The sequence below is a fragment of the Notolepis coatsorum genome (genome assembly GCF_963971535.1).
Source record: "Notolepis coatsorum genome assembly, chromosome: 18".
In the NCBI taxonomy this organism is placed as follows: domain Eukaryota; kingdom Metazoa; phylum Chordata; class Actinopteri; order Aulopiformes; family Paralepididae; genus Notolepis; species Notolepis coatsorum.
In genome coordinates, this window is record NC_140182.1 from 49,187,475 (window position 1) to 49,204,345 (window position 16,871).

The window sequence follows — 16,871 nt, forward strand, 5'->3', positions numbered from 1 at the left end:
AAAACCACACACACATATGGAGGATGATCTACTGAGTTGATTTATAAAAATAAAATAAATAATGGAGTTACGATGTTTTCTTCCGCCAGCGACGATTACAGTCCTCATATCCCTCCTAGTTACATATACACACAATCCTCATATCCCTTCTAGTTACTCACAGTTGGACACGTTTTTTAAACAAATGTAGACCCTGAACCCATGGATGATGACTAGCTATTGTGTTTTGGCTTTTCAAAGCAATGAAGCGGGCATATGCTTGCGTATGTTTCGCTTGTATACCAACACGTGGCTAAGGGCACTGCGCTTCTTTCACCTTGTATGTTTTCACTTTACGTGGTAAGGTAGAAAATATGGCGGCGGCAATTCTTGCTTATGAAAATGGAGCCGCTGGGACTCAGGTGGACACGTTTTTAACAAACGTAGTCTCAGAGCCCATGGTTTGGTGGTTAGCTATCGTGTTTGGCTTTTTTCAAAGCACTGAAGCGGGCATATGCTTGCCTATGTTTTCCGCTTATCAATCAACACACAGCTAGTAACACTGCTCCTTGTTTTCACCTCGTATGTTTTTCATTTTACGTGAGGTTGGTTGGGAAGGGGGGGGGGGGGTAAACCCTTCCCTTTGTATCAATGTGGTGAAATGCTGACGGCACGGGTGATGAAGAGGTGCCTTAAAACGAGCGCTCCCATCACTCGTATCCCCTGTATGCACCAGCGTGATGACGCACATACGTGGGACTCCGCTCTGTCAGGTTGGGCTGACGCCCTCAGCTCCCTCTGCGTCAGAGCAAGCATTTACATATCATGGGGGGGGGGGGGGGGGGGGGGGGGGTCCCCATGCCCGCCAACTCAGAGACTGGGGCTGGGGTTCCCTGCCATAACAAACATCACAGGTTTTGGGTTTTCTTATTGGCCCGAGGGGTATGCCCGTGAGTTGGGGCCTGCATGGTTCAGATCCCGTTGTTGAATGAGAGGTCCCTGCGGGATAAACTGGCGTCTTCCCCTCTCGTGAGAGCGGAATTAGTGACAGGTCTTTTTTTCCCAGGCTCTGTGTATAAATCCTGTGTCAAGGATCCTTGTGAGGACCGGTCTCCCCCCGGTTTACCCAAATAGGGGGGAGAGACGATGGGTTGGGGTTCTTCTTATCGAAATTCGCCCAACGCCGCTCGCAGGTTTTACGAGCCTAGCGCTGTTAGAGGCCATTCTCTTTTTTCCTTTTCGAACTGGGACAGTTACAGCCCATTTTAAATAGGCATAAATGTAACGGTCTGTTCCCCGTTCTTTGATATCAGCGCTTGGTCCTAAGGGGCCGATGTCATCGCCTGGTCCCGGGCATGTTTAAAATATTTATTTGAAATGGCCATCTTAGGGACTGGCGCGCCCTGGTCTGTCCAAACGGCGTAGCTGCGTTTATGCGGTCGGCTGGGAGGGAGTTTACCTCTGCCGAGCGCCAGGCGAGCACTGCTTGTCAAAATGGATCTGCCAGCTCGAAGGCTCGCTGCATTTCCAGGGGGAAATGACGGGCCAGATCAAGCATCACAAGGGGGCTTCGCGCCCGATGGGTGGGCCACCGTGAGCTGTTCTTTTACAGTCCGTCTCGGTGGCGCCTCCTGTGGTTTTTTGATGAAAACGTGTACCTCCCCCGCCGATAACTGTTTTTTTAAGAGGGCGGCTACGTGGCGTAGTGGGCAAGGCGCTCGCCACAAATGCGGAGACGCTGGGCTCGCCTGTTCGAGCCCAGCCCTCCACATTGCTTTCAGTTTAGCTGGTCGTTCATACTAATACACATTGGCCGTATTAGGGGGTGGGAAACTGATGGGTGGGGATCGGGCGTTGTGGACAGCGACTCCTACAGGTCGGTTGGTGCGCCTGCGCAGTAGAATCAGGAAGTGTCTGGGGCAGCGTGAGCCTCCCACGCATTACTCCTCGCCACTGAGAGATCGAGCTGCGCAGGTGAAAAGATGCGACTGCTGTTACCTCAAGTACCGGAGGGGACTTGTGCTATGTATGACTTAGTCCACATTGCAGCCGGCTTGTGGGAGGCAAGAAACAGCGTTCGTGACAGGGGAGGGTTGAATTGGATGATACGAAATTGGGATGGGAGAAAATGTAGAAAATGGGAGAAAAAGTGGATAAAAAAAGAAAAAAAAAATGTAAGAGGGGCGGCGGCGTTGGGGACCCGGGACTCATCCTGGTCGCGCCGGACCAGATCAGTTCAACCCGGTGCCCGCTGGGTCACAGGCGAGCGCTACTCGTACAATATATTCTGTTAACCCGAAGGGCCTGTTATGTTGGAAGAATCAGACAACACGTAGTTTCAGCATGTCGGTGTTTACTGAACTCAAGACACATGCATTGTAACGTACACCAGAACATCAACGTCAATGCCATATGCCGTAACGTGAAACTCAACAGAATAACACGACACTGTCGCAATAGTTAGAACACTAGTTAAAGTGCTGGCACTCGCTAGAGTACCAGACGTAACATTTCCCCCCCCTTCACTCAACCTAGGAGTGATACTCAGTCTCAAAGTCATTCAGGTGTGCAGGCCTGTTGCGCGCTCGGAGTGGGCGGGGCCTGGGCACTGCAACAGCCAACGGCGGAGGTCCCGCAGCCTCAGGCTGAGCCGCGGGTGCTGGGGCTGCAACATCATCAAATTGTCTGTCCTGCAGAGCTATAGCCGCGGGTGCTGGGGCTGCAACGTCATTGAATCGTCTGTCCTGCAGAGCTACAGCCGCGGGCACACCCTGTCCCGGGGCAGCAGGAGCCTGCACCCTGCGCAGTCGGCCAGCATGCCAACGCGTCCCATCAGCCAGCCTGAATGAGGCCGGGCCAAGCTGCTGTCTGACCTGGACCGGGTCAGACCAGAATGACCGGAGCTTGTTGTCCCGGTGGGGTCGCCGAATCCTGACCCAGTCTGAGACGGCGATGGTAGGTGGTCTCGCATGTCGGGTCCTGTCGAAACGGTCCTTCATCCGGCGCTGGCGTGCGTTGACTGTGGCTTGAAGCGGGTGGGCTGGAGCCTGAGCCGGAGTAGGGCGCAGCCTGTCCAGGGGCAGCTGAAACTCGCGCCCTAGCATGAGGGAGGCTGGGGAGACGCCTGTGGTGGCGTGTTGAGTGGCCCTGTAGTGCAGGAGCGTCTGTTGGAGACCGTTGATGAATGTGCACCCTTGTGCCAGGTGGGCCCTGATGCCATTCTTCAGGGATTGGTTCAGCCGTTCCACCCCCCCGTTCGCAGCTGGGTTGTAGAACGACGTGCGGATATGACGTATCCCCTTACCCCCCAGGTAGGAGGCCAGTTCGTGGGAGATCATTTGGGGCCCATTGTCTGTCGTGATCCTCTTGGGCAGGCCCCAGCGTGTGAACAGGGACTCGAGAATCTCAATCAGCACCCCGGCTGTGACCGAGCCCACGGGCGCCACCTCAGGCCACTTGGAGTGGAGGTCGTAGATCACAACGAGGAAATGCTGGTGATGCGGTACCCCGTGCAGTTCACCACAGACGTCGAGCTGCAGGTGCTCCCAGGGTTGGGACGGCCAGTCCAATGGCTGCATGGGTGGGGGCGGGGCTGGGGCCCTGGTCTTCCCGCTCAGAAGACAGGCAGTACAGTCCTTGACCAGGGTCTCGATTTCCCTGTCGATGCCTGGCCACCACACCAAGTCACGACACCGCTGTTTGAGCCTGACTATGCCCAAGTGGCCCTCGTGCGCCATAGCAAGGACACGCGCCCGAAGGACACTCGGGACCACAGTACAGAGCCCACGAGCGACGCAGGAGTCGTTCCAGCATGACAACTCGTCCCGGAGTCTGCTATAGGGAAGCAGCTCGTCAGGTGTCCTCGCCGGCCAACCCTGCCTGATGTAGGTTGAGAGCGCAGAGAGGACAGGGTCAGCAGACGAGGCGTCCTGGAGCTCCTGCAGCGACACTGTCTCTTGGAGGGGAGTGTGGAGGAGCTGGACCAGGTCATGCTCAGCCTGATCCCGATCGGGAGTCGAGGGCGGGGCCGTGGGGGAACTGGGGATGGTGCGTGACAGTAGGTCAGCTACTACGTTGTCCCGGCCCGGCGTGAACTGCAAACCGAAGTTGTACTGCTGCAGGCGGTCAGCCCAGCGGTGGAGGCGGAGCGGTTTGTGGCCAGTGCCTGACGTGGCGAGGAGGGTAGTGAGAGCCTGGTGGTCCGTCCTAAGCGTGAATGAGCAGCCGTAGAGGTACATATGCCAGCGCTCACATGCCCAGATGCAGGCCAGGGCCTCTCGCTCCCCCACTGAGTACCTCTGTTCTGTGGGGCTAAGGGCCCGTGAAGCGAAAGCGACCGGCCTCTCCACACCCCCGTGCAGCTGTGACAGTACCGCGCCCACGGCTGCGGCGGAGGCGTCACACGTGACGAGGGTGGTGCTGTCTAGGTCGAAAAACGCCAGGACTGGTGATGAGGTGAGCTGGGACTTGAGGAGGAGCACAGCCTTCGAGCAGGCAGGCGTCCAGAGCCAGGGCTCGTCCTGCTTCAACAGCTTCCGCAGCGGTGCAGTTGTGTCGGAGTAGTGTGGCAGGAAGCGGAGGTAGTACGCCGTCATGCCCAGGAAAGAGGCCACCTGGGCCGCTGAGGTGGGCTCTGGGACACTGTGTATGGCCTCTGTGTTTGACTGGAGCGGGTACATGCCGTCAGCCGAGAGGCGGAACCCAACAAAGTCAATGGTCGTGGTGGCAAAGACACACTTCTCGCCGTTGAGTGTGAGGTGGTGCTTCGCCATCGCACTTAAGACACTGTGGAGGCTCGCGTCGTGACTCTCGGCGTTGGCCCCGTGCACCACGATGTCATCGAGGTAGATGGCCACCCCGGGGATCCCGGCGAAGACGGAGGCCATGATCTTTTGGAAGCAGCTGGGGGCGGAGCTTAAGCCAAAAGCCATGCGTTTGTAACGGAAGACCCCCCTGTGGGTGATGAACGCGGTGAGGTTGCGGCTCTCTGGGTGTAGTGGCACCTGGAGGTACCCCTGACGAAGGTCCAGCTTAGAGAACACCTTGGACCCGTGGAACTGGGCGGTGAGCTCCTCTGTGGTTGGCAGGGGGTATTTATCAGGGACGATGGCCTTGTTTACCGCTCTCATGTCCACGCAGAGTCGCAGGTCCCCTGTCTTCTTCTTTGCTACCACCAAGTTGGAGATCCAGGGTGACGCGTTCACCTGTTCGATGATGTCGTCGTCCAGCATCTTCTGTAACTCGGTGGCGATGCCCTCACGGAGAGCCAGGGGGGAGCGGCGAAGGGGCTGGATGACCGGAGTCACTTTTTGGTCTAGCAGGGGCTGGTGAGCGAAACCCTGGAGGCAGCCCACGCCGTTGAACAGTGCCAGCCACTGTTGCTGCCAGGAGACAGCGGTGACGGTGTGGATCTCTGAGCCTGTGGTGTCCAGCAGAGAGAAACCGAGGCCACTGAAGAGGTCGAGGCCGAGGAGGTTGGTCCCTCGGCGTGCGATGTTGAAATTGAAGGCAGGCAGTGTCCTTTCTCCGTACCTCACCGGCAGCTGGAGGGAGCCAACGATGTCAATCTTGGAGTCGGCGTAGCCTCGCAGGGTGGTGGTGGGCGGGCCCAGTGGTTTGTGGGAGAAGAATTGAGAGTATGTCGCCCAATTCAATAGAGACACTGTGGCTCCAGTGTCGAGGAGGAGGGGCAGTGTGATGTCACCAACCACCAATGAGCATGTTTTGAATGGCACTCGTCCTGAGCTGACATTATGGATGATAGTGGTCGGTGGCTTGGAAGCGCTAGCTGGGGCTGATCTGCAGACCTTTTGGAAGTGGTTTAGCCTCCCGCAGTTGGAGCAGGCTTTGCCACGGGCAGGGCAGGTCTGGGCTCTGGAGTTGTGTGAAAGGGAGCCACAATTCCCGCACGGCTGGCGTGAGCGGTCACGTGACTGGGAGGCTAGCAGTATATTGTCCCCGCCGTCGTCTGCACTCACATTGAGGAGGGACACCCTTGAGCTGAGCGTGCTCGCAGCCTCTACTGGCATGTGTGTGTTGGGGCGGGGGGAGGTAGACAAACTAGCTGCACAGTTCATAGCAGATTCCACCTGCACTGCTAGTCTAATAGCTACTGCTAATGTCAGCTCGTCATTTTCCAACAGTAGTCTTTCCCTGATTTTATCACTGTCAGTGTTCAATATGAGTTGGTCTCTCACCATTTCATCCTGTAATGCCCCGAATTTGCATGAGCTAGCCAAGCCCCGTAGGTCCGCGACGTACTGCGTTATTGACTCGCCAGTACGTTGATGTCTCCGTCGGAACACAACTCGACGGAGGAGTGCAGTCTGTGGAGTGGCGAAATGTCCCTTTAGGAGCGCCACCACCGACGTATATGTGTCACTGTCTAATGTGCCGAGCGTTTCACACACACGCTGTCCCTCCACGCCTAAACAGTGCTGTAGTAATGCACGTTTTCTCACCGCGGACAAGTCCAAACCGGTAGCCAGGATATACGTCTCGAACGAGGAAATCCAACGTGCCTACGGGACGGGCGGCTCACCGGGCAGCGGTAGGAAGGGTGGAGGGGGTGGGATAGATAATTCAGCCATCTCTCGTCGCCAATGTTATGTTGGAAGAATCAGACAACACGTAGTTTCAGCATGTCGGTGTTTACTGAACTCAAGACACATGCATTGTAACGTACACCAGAACATCAACGTCAACGTCACGTTCGGCCATATGCCGTAACGTGAAACTCAACAGAATAACACGACACTGTCGCAATAGTTAGAACACTAGTTAAAGTGCTGGCACTCGCTAGAGTACCAGACGTAACAGGGCCCTGTGCGTTTCCGGGGGGAAATGCCAGGGCGGGCCGGACGCTCGGCGGGGGGGGGGCATCGAGGTACTGTTTTTTAGCACTCAGCCCCTCTAAGCGCTCCTGTGGAGTTCACGTCCTCCAGGCACAGGTCGAGCCATGCTCTTGCTACCTGTCGGCCTGGGTTAAACGATCAACCCCCCTTTTTGGAGTGGTTGTCTCCCCGGTATGCCAGCTGACCCTGTGAGATTATGAGGGAGAGCCTCCTCAGAGAGCTTCAGAGCCTCCTCAGGTAGTTTTCGGAGCCTCCCCCTCAGTGAGAGAGCCTCCTCAGGGAGTTTTTCAGAGCCTCCTCCTCAGAGAGTTTTCAGAGCCTCCTCCTCAGGGGGTCCTCGCGGCATACCAGGCGGAGAAGGGCCTTCACCTGTTGTGTCCTGTCCGTGCGCTGGCAGTGTAAAGGGGGGGGTGTCGCGAGTAAACGCCTGGAGAGGTCTCATTGCCACGGCCTCGTTGACCTCACCAGGTCCCTTTGGTCAGGTCATAGCTCCTGGACTCTGCGGCAGGCCTGCCTTTGAGTGGTCCATGGGGCTGGGGCCTCCTCCGCGCCCCGCTGCTAAGGCTTCGCTGGCGGAGTCAGGGTTCGGAACCTCCTAGACGTTACTCTTAGCCTAATGAGAATCCGCACTGGCAGGTGAAAAGAAGTGACAGGCTGCCTCCACATGTATCGGAGGGGACATGTGATGCAAGGCTTCTATCCTCCCTACGACCGGCCAGTGGGGGGCATATGCGAGCAACGATCAGGACAGGGGAGGGACAATTGGCACGAGAGGTAAATTGGGATGGGGAGAAAAATCACAGAAAAAGGAGGAGAAAAAGTAGATAAAAAAAAGAATCACACTTTGTAAAGGGGGTTTGTGAAAGGATATACAAATACATCATAATACATTCATAATTTTTGGTATAGATGCTTCTCTTGTGAATCAATCAAGTTAAATAGCCTGAAATGGGGAAATAGAAATCATTATTTTCATCATTCATCATATGCTTGACTATGTATACTGAATAGAAAACATTGTTTTGTTCCCACATGATGGGGGTAAAGGTGAGCCGACCAAAGAGCCAGAGGCCTCCCCAGCAAAGGATGCAGAACAGCAGGATCAACCGGAGGACAAGAAGGTACACAACCGTTAGATATACATGTCCTTTATAAACCATGATACATGTCCTTTATAAACCATGATACATGTACTTTATAAACCATGATACATGTCATTTATAAACCATGATACATGTAATTTTAAAACCATGATACATGTTCTTTATAAACCATGATACATGTCCTTTTAAAACCACGATACAAGTGAAACAATGTGTTGCAGAAATATCCCCTCTCTGTGACACTGGCCACATGGACCATCTAATGTTCATCTCTGTTTTTAATCCTTTTGTTTGTTTGTATCCCTCTGTCACTTTGCCCCCACCCCATCCATCCATCCATCCATCCATCCATCCATCCATCCATCCATCCATCCATCCATCCATCCATCCATCCATCCATCCATCCATCCATCCATCCATCCATCCATCCATCCATCCATCCATCCATCCATCCATCCACTCGTATCCTTTAGGAGGACGTGCCGGCAGGAGAGGCCGGGTCGGGGGGGTCCGAGGATGATGACAGTGATGAGGATGATGACTGTGAAGAAGAGAGCGATGAGGACAGTGAAGAAGAAGGAGAGGATGATGAGGAGAAGGAAGAAGAAGAGACTGAGGAGCCTCTGTCTCTGGAGTGGCCAGACACGCTGCGTAAACAAGCCACCTACCTCTTCCTGCTGCCCATCGTCTTCCCGCTGTGGCTCACTGTCCCCGACGTCCGCAACCCTGTAAGTCTCTCACACGTCTCTCAGAACAGCACTGCCACGAACAACTGGTGTCTCAGCGTCTTTTGTATTCTTTGTCCTGTAGAAGTCCAAGAGGTTCTTCGGGATGACCTTCCTGGGCTCCATTCTGTGGATCGGTGTCTTCTCCTACCTCATGGTGTGGTGGGCCCATCAGGTTAGGGGGCTCACAATTATTCATCCATTTGTATTAATGGGCATCATACTGTACCAGTGAACCGCTGCAATGAGATATGTGTCATGCGTATTTGTGCAGCAGAGGTGTGGACTGGAGTCACTCACATGACTTGGACTGGAGTCACAAATTGTATGACTTCAGACTCAACTCGTCAAAATAATAAAAGACTTGCAAATTCGACTTTGACATTAACGCCAATGACTTGTGACTTCACTCAGACTTGAGCCTTAAGGGCCCGCGTCCACCTGGCGCATATTTCTAGCTGAAACATGCTGGCAGTGCGACCGGTAGAATGGGGCGGGGCGCATGCGGTAAGAAAAAGTTCAGAACGTTTCAACTCTCTAGGAGTCTAGGCTGTATGCGGCCGCATAGAAAAGCTGAAAGGCGGTAAAAAAAAAAAGCCGACCGCAGCGCACTTACTATAGGCGGCCGCATGCGGCCGCATACGCTCCCTCCCCATTGGAATACATTGAAAAAAGACGCGTGCGGTCATAAATGTGAGGCAGGTGGACGCGAGCCCTAAGACTTTAAATACTTGATACTCTCCCTGAGGCCAAAATGTAAAGAAAATAAAAAAGAATTATGCCATAAAAATGGTTTCATTTCCCTGATTACAGTTCCACTTTGGACCGATCTGTCAGCCACTAATCAAATTGCGCAAGCAGAGAAGGAAGTTGTGTGCCAGAATCATCTAAATTTAATATACTACTATTATTCTGTTGACTTTCAAATGTAATATACTACTAACTATTATTCTGTTGGCTTTAAAATGTAATATACTACTAACTATTATTCTGTTGGCTTTACAATTTGGAAATGGCATTAAAAGAACACATTAGTACTTGTTCATACTTGCTTGAGACTTGCCTGACTTGGAACTTGAGTATAAAGACTTGTGACTTACTTGGGACTTTCAAAACAATGACTTGGTCCCACCTATGGTGAACAGTGAGGTCGATTTTCAACAGGACATAAGGCAGTGAGCTGTGGTGTTCCACAAGGAAGCATACTAGGACCTTTACTGTTCCTAATTTATGCAAATGGCATGTCATCAGCTTGTGACTGCAACTTGTTCCTGTTCGCAGACGACTCAGCCCTGCTGGTCTCTGACAGGGACAAGTTGCAGGTTGAAAAAGCCCTCAGCTCTGAACTCGGCAGAATCTGCATCTGGCTCGCTGATAACAAACTATCATTACACCTGGGTAAAACAGAATCCATTCTCTTTGGCTCAAATAGCAAAATCAGCAAGGCCAACGGCTTCTCTGACATTATTGTCACAAGGAAATATGAAATTACCTACCTGGGTTCCATCCTAGAGGCAAATCTTTCCTGTGACAAAATGGCAACCAATGTAATCAAAAAAGTCAACCAACGAACAAGATTCTTGTACCGGATCTCCTCTCTGGTAAACAAGAATACCTTGAAGACTCTAACAGGAGCACTCATTCAAGGGTACTACGACTATGCTGGCACCTCATGGTACCAAAGCACCTCAAAGGCCCTAAAAACAAGGCTACAAAACATCACAAAACAAACTGGTCAGACTATTGCTTGGCCTTACTGATAAAACCCACCTTACCCCTGCACATTTGACAACCTAGGATGGCTTAGAGTAGACGACAGTACAGCAACTTGCAATGGGCCTGGTCTACAAGATACACTACACCACTGGGATACCCATGTACATGCCGAAATACTTCCCAAAGGTCAGTGAATTCCACGACCACAACACCAAAGGGAGTTCCACAAATCATGTTCAACCCAGATTCGGCTCAAACAAGGGACTAAACACGTTTCGCAATTATGCCACAATAATGTGGAACGCCCTACCGTGAAGGAATGTGAATCCCTACCCTCCTTCAAAACCGCTCTCAAAGAGGACCTACGGGTGGCTGCAATTAGAAACTGGCCCCTTTAAATATCCAAATCCTCCCCCCCCCCCCCCCACCAATGTACAGTTTCTTCCCCTTCGGATGTATATATTTTTTGTGATCTCTTTTTACTACACAGTTCTGTATGTCTTGTATGTCATAAATTAATTTAAAATGGGGAACCCCGATGTAAACAAGACGAAAGTCTTTTTCTGGTCTGCATCCTCTTAGCAGTTGTTTTGTATTGAGCCGTATTTACTTGTTTGTTTTGTTTTAAAGAGAGAATCTGTAATGCCGTCAAAGAGGCGACCTCTAGGCAAAAGAGCCCCACTTGGTATTGTTCTTATTTCTTTTGTTTTGGTCTGATATGTGGGTTGGAGTTTAGAAACTTATTATACTGTGAATTTCTCCAGAGCTCTCTTGGTACAGCCTGAGGTGTGGCCAGCAGTAGTAACCCCTACCCTATTCCCACTCAACCCCAAACCACACATCAGACAAAAACAAAAGATGTAAACAAAGCGCTATACCAAGAGGGGGTCTTGTGCCTAGAGGTAGCTGTTTGACGATGTTACAGATTCTACCTTCTAATGTAGAGGTTCATTCCATGCAGTCATATGTCGTTCCATACATTTCCTTTGGTGGAAAACCTTCCTGAAGGAAATTACTGTTTGAAATTCTCAGCTCAAATCCATTGTGTGCGAGTAATTCCTACAAATTTCTGTGGCTTTCATTCTCTCTGAATTGAAGTAACCTAAACATCCATTGCGAGAGAGTACTTTCATCTAATTTCTGTAGCCGTCACTCTCTCTTTCTCTGAACCCTCGATGACCCCCCCCCCCCCCCCCCCCCCCCCCCTCATAGGTGGGTGAGACCATCGGCATCTCGGAGGAGATCATGGGTCTGACCATCCTGGCAGCCGGCACCTCCATCCCGGACCTCATCACCAGTGTCATTGTGGCTCGTAAAGGCCTGGGAGACATGGCTGTGTCCAGCTCTGTAGGCAGCAACATCTTTGACATCACTGTGGGGTGAGCGTTGCCTTGCCATGCATCAGGTTAGGGTGAGCAAGCAGTAAGGGACACATGCTGATGCAGTGGTTTAGCACTGTCGCCTCACAACAAGAAGGTCCTGGGTTCAAACCCCAGCAGTGGTTAGCACTGTTGCCTCACAGCAAAAAGGTCCTGGGTTCAAACGCCAGCAGTGGTTAGCACTGTTGCCTCACAGCAAATTTTTTTTTTTTTTTTTTACATTTATTTAACCTTTATTTACCCAGGCAAGCAAGTAAGAACCAATTCTTATTTTATTTATTGTCAAAAGTATGCATGTTGGTTTAATTCAACAACAAGAGATATGTAATGTTAATTTTTACTTTTTTAATTATCATATTTTGCACAGATAATGCTTACATTTAGAAAGCCTTTTGAATGCATCCAGTGAAATTATTAATTACCTGAAATTATTCAGTTTTTTTGGGGGGAAACCCTGCATATATCGGTATCGGTTGATATCGGTATCGGTATCGGTATCGAAATTAAGAGTTGGACAATATCGGAATATCGGTATCGGTAAAAAAGCCAATATCGAGCATCCCTAGTTAGCACTGTTGCCTCACAGCAAGAAGGTCCTGGGTCCTGGTTTCATTCTTTCCCTATTGTCTTTTTCCCTCCCTCTCCTTCTCCCCCCCTCTTGCCCCCACCTCTCCCCACAGCCTGCCAGTTCCGTGGCTCATGTACCAGTCCCTCCATGGCTTCGCTCCGGTGCAGGTCAAAAGCAATGGTCTCTTCTGCGCCATTGTGCTCCTCTTCCTCATGCTCCTCTTCGTCATCGCCTCCATCGCGTCCTGTAAGTGGAAGATGAACAAGACTCTGGGCTCCACCATGTTCCTGCTCTACATTGTCTTCCTAGTGCTTAGTGTCATGCTGGAGGACCGCATCATCGTCTGCCCCGTGTCCATCTGAGGGGGATGAAGACTGTGTTCTCTGCTCTCCACAGCCGGGCTCTGTCCTCGACTCGACATTCCTAGTCGACTGAGTCGTAGGATTTTGCAGACTAATCGAAGTCTTTCTAATTAACTTATCTCGAACCTCTTCCCTTGATCCTCCAATCACAACTGTTGTAACTGAAGTTTGGTCCCGAGGGGAAGCAACAGTCGTGATTGGAGGATGAAGAAAAGAGGGGCAGGGTTTGAGATGGGTCCATTGCAAAGTCTCCCCATGTTATTGACCTTCTGCACTGAATGCAATAATGCAGAAGGATCTCTTTTTAAAATCTAGCGCTTGTTAAAGACCGAAACATATTTGTGAATATTATGGTGACGCCAGAGATAATAATAATTTTCCACAGAAAAACTAAGACCGGGCGAATCGACTCCACATGTGACCTGAAACAACACCGATATAACCAGCATTGCTAATCAGTGGAATACATGTGTGTGTGGGTGGGTGGAGACAAGCATCAGGTCTATATACCTGCAGAAACGGTGCAGATAGCCATAGTCGCTCTTCCCTGGAGACAGCAGTAATAAGACACGTGCAGTAATTGAAGGAATATCTCGCACTTCAGCCGCTCCACAGTCGGAGGTCGGTGCTCTCAGAGTAGGACAATATACTAACACACAGTTCTGCGGGTCACTTCTCCACGACTGAACCCAAAGAAAGCACCGGGGCACGGGTTCAGTGGTGGAGAAGTGACCTGCAGAAGTGTGTTTTTAACACATGCAGTAACTCTCACTAAGACTCACTACACCGTTAGTCAGGACGGCTGCTTCACCTGTACATTTGAACATCACATCATCAGTTTAGAGCGACTCTTAACTGAAGAATTCAACACGATACACACAATAGAATACTGTTTAAATAATGAACAGTGAGAAGGGATTATGTTATAAGAGGGGAGAGGGGGCGGTCAGGTGGCGTAACGGAGATTGCGTTCGTCACCAACCCCGGAGACGCTGGATCCGCCTGTTCGAATCCAGCTCACAGCTCCGGGGTTGTCACCAGCTTGGCTGGCCGTTCACACTAATACAATTGGCAGTATTAGAGGGTGGGAGAAGCTGGCGGGTGGGTCCGGGTCGTTGTAAACAGCGACTCCTACAGTTCGGTCGGGGCGCCTGCTAAGCGCGGATAGGATCTAAGGGCGGTAGTGTGATCCTTCCACACGTTACACGCTCTCAGTGAGAGTCCGCGCTGCCAGGTGAAAAGAAGCGGTTGATTGGCTAGACGTGTGTCGGAGGAAGCACGTGATAGCCTCCACTCTCCCAGACCGACTGTGGGGGGTAAGTGCGCAGCGACCAGGAAGGGGATTGGGAATTGGCATAACGACTAACATTGGGATGGGAGAAAATCGGAGGAAAAAAGGAGGGGGAAAAAGATCAATAAAAAAAAAAAAAAAAAAAGAGGGGCGAGGGGATATAATATTATTATATCAATTTAGGGTTTTAGAAAGAGATGTTTATATTTATGGTGAATTTACGAGGTTTGTAAATTGTAAACCCATTCCGATAATGATTATTTCTTTCCGTTTTTAAATAATTTAGAAAACATGGAAACTTTCTTTCTGTTATGCACAGCAGCATCCAACAGTACATTAGATTAAGGAATACAGGACTTGTAGCTATGTAAAAATAATACAGTATACTGTAACAATTATTTGTATGACAAATAATATTATAATAAGTGTTTATTCATAATTGAAAACAATCTGGAGTTCCAGTCAGGCAGAAAACGAATCCCTTTTCATGTAAAAATTATACAAATCAGCATCTGTGTTACAAAGGATAAATAATACTTCAAAAACATTGTTTCAATTGACTTAACATTGTAAACAACATACTGTACATAAAATAATGTTCTGGTCAGTGTTTCTTAGCCATTGGTTACAAGATAATGGCCACGTGGGTTTAAAATGCAGTTTTACATCCTGTGACTCAAGTGGTAATTGACTTAACTCAAACCCCTCCCTCTTTTCTTGATCCTCCAATCACAACTGAAAATGGATCAATAAAAGAGGGCAGAGCTTGAGATAGGTCAATCTAAATCATGACTAGTACCATATATTGTAGTTGACGAGTCCATTAATAATAAGCATTGGAATAGTATGATACTATGAATAGAATTTTATACAAGCAGGGTTTTGTACGTTAGCAGTAGAAGACAAGGTTAACATTGTGAGACAATGACTTCATTGTTGCAGACACCCTCAATGGAACTGTTAATAAAGTATTACTTTGTGTGCTTGGTACAAAAAAGAAAAGCTTTTCTCTTAACTAGTGTCCATTCAAAAATGAATTGCTTGTGTAATGAACTACAACTATGATGATTTTGTTCAGCATTATAACGTGTGACATTTGGTTAATATGCAATATGTCCCATACTGTGAACTGGGTTTGTGTGGCTTAAACTGAAATGTACACTGTACAATAAAAGACATGAGGATATACACTGAACGTTATCAAATACCCTGTACATTTTTATAACTCATGTGTCAATAAATTAATTTATTTTACGAAAATATTGTGTTGATTAAACAAATAGAAAAGGGTTATTTTCACTGGTCCAGCTCTGGTATGATTGTACTGCTTGTCTGTGGAAATATATCCCTTGTGGTCCCATACAACACATCAGCTATATAGAATAACCATCATTTTATAAAAAAGAAAGTCAATAAATCATAGTCATATTCCTTTCTTGGGTAACTTATTTTGGTTGATCAACTTCATTGTATATAATACATTTATAAAACAAGGATACACTAATAAAGTATGTGGATGTAGATAAACTGAGTCATCCCTTTTCCACTCAAGGAGAGTTTGGAGTTCATAACTCCTGTGGTTTAGTTTAGGCGTGTGAACGCTGCCCTGCCGGGTTTATAGGAGATGACGTGACATAGTGACATAGAATAATGATAATTCATCTTGGCTTTTGTAAAACGTGAACATCTAGATGTAAAGGGTCCTACTTCACACACACCAGGTCACCTGGACGACAACCATAACAATAACTTCTTTTCTTCTTTTTTTTAATTTCTTTTATACATACTGTACTCGCAGCTTTAACAGAAAAACGAGGTCATAAAATAGACTATAATAACTGTACAAACATTTACTGTAGTAATAGCGAAAATACAGGGGATTTCCTAAATACTCACAAGCTCAAGAAGCTGTCTACACACCTCTCAGTTGTAACAGTGGAAAAAGCAACGAAAGGTCGGCTGCTTTGTCTTTAAGTGTCATTTAATTTCACATTGTGCTTTTAGAGGAGTGGGCTCCATCTCCGGTCAGGTGGGTCGGTCCTGAGTCTGAAGGGCAGTCTGGAATGCAGCAGCAGCAGCAGTACTAGTAGTGAGAGTGGTTTGGGAGGTTTGGGAGGTGGGGTGAGGTGGAGGGGGTGACGCAGGCTAGACAGTGGATAGCAGGGTTCTTCAGAGTTCACAGACTGAGCTCCCCAAAAGTCCGCCTACACTCCATGACCCCCGCACCGGGGGGGCGGTCGCAGTTGTGCGTCAGCTTCACCTGGCTGGGCGTGAGGCGGTCGTACGCCGCCTTGTACTCGCGGTCGAAAGCATCTGCAAAACAGTGACATTAAGACAATAGTTTAGTCAGAGCGAAAAGGAATTAAAATGTCGCAAAAATACCAAAACCAGCCCATTTTGTTTCACAAGTTAAATTTACTTGCCTGAAGAGGACTGTGACTAATAGAAAAGTTGAAACCCCAGCCCCTAGTCAGGGGTAAAATCAGCATTTTCTAGCTTTTCAACTCACCGATATTAATATTGCTCTTGCCCAAAGCCACCAGGGCGAGGAACAGGATATCTCTGTACAGGCTCCTACAGGGAGGAAGAAACATCCGATTAGTGCTTCACCTCAAATTATCCTTCTCACATAGTATTATGCCTTGTTGTCTCCACTGTCCAGGGTTTAGCCGTGCTGTGGCCTGTCTGGCACACAGTGAGCATCTCCATTGTCTTTAGAACCTGGCTGGACCCCGGCTGAGACAGCCACCTTTCACAACCTGGCCAAAGCCGGTTGGGACTGTTGTATCGTCATGGTTTAGCTTGTGTACCACAGTTGCTGGTGTGAATTTTGAAAGGTTCACACCATGCTAGACCAAGGCTAGCCCCAGCCAGGCAGAACATAGCTAATGGAG

At 49.5% G+C, this 16,871-nt stretch overlaps 2 protein-coding genes across 2 annotated transcripts in view; one reads left to right on the top strand and one right to left on the bottom strand.

Moving 5' to 3' along the window:
* Positions 1–12,686, top strand: part of slc24a1 (solute carrier family 24 member 1) — a gene marked incomplete at both ends in the record, with an annotated part of 52,882 nt that extends 40,196 nt beyond the window's left edge. Inside the window, 9 exons of the mRNA XM_084335201.1 lie at positions 3,291–3,529; positions 4,341–4,527; positions 5,119–5,280; positions 5,415–5,577; positions 7,845–7,954; positions 8,410–8,664; positions 8,747–8,836; positions 11,590–11,756; positions 12,437–12,686. Of these exons, the coding sequence (XP_084191327.1) occupies positions 3,291–3,529; positions 4,341–4,527; positions 5,119–5,280; positions 5,415–5,577; positions 7,845–7,954; positions 8,410–8,664; positions 8,747–8,836; positions 11,590–11,756; positions 12,437–12,686 (1,623 nt within the window). The remainder of the gene's footprint in view (positions 1–3,290; positions 3,530–4,340; positions 4,528–5,118; positions 5,281–5,414; positions 5,578–7,844; positions 7,955–8,409; positions 8,665–8,746; positions 8,837–11,589; positions 11,757–12,436) is intronic.
* A 1,707-nt stretch (positions 12,687–14,393) lies between these two features.
* The window catches only part of dennd4a (DENN/MADD domain containing 4A), an 81,299-nt gene continuing 78,821 nt past the window's right edge, over positions 14,394–16,871 (bottom strand). Inside the window, exons 29-30 of the mRNA XM_084334296.1 lie at positions 16,487–16,551; positions 14,394–16,290 (exon numbers count right to left, since the gene is read on the bottom strand). Of these exons, the coding sequence (XP_084190422.1) occupies positions 16,154–16,290; positions 16,487–16,551 (202 nt within the window). The 3' untranslated portion in view covers positions 14,394–16,153. The remainder of the gene's footprint in view (positions 16,291–16,486; positions 16,552–16,871) is intronic.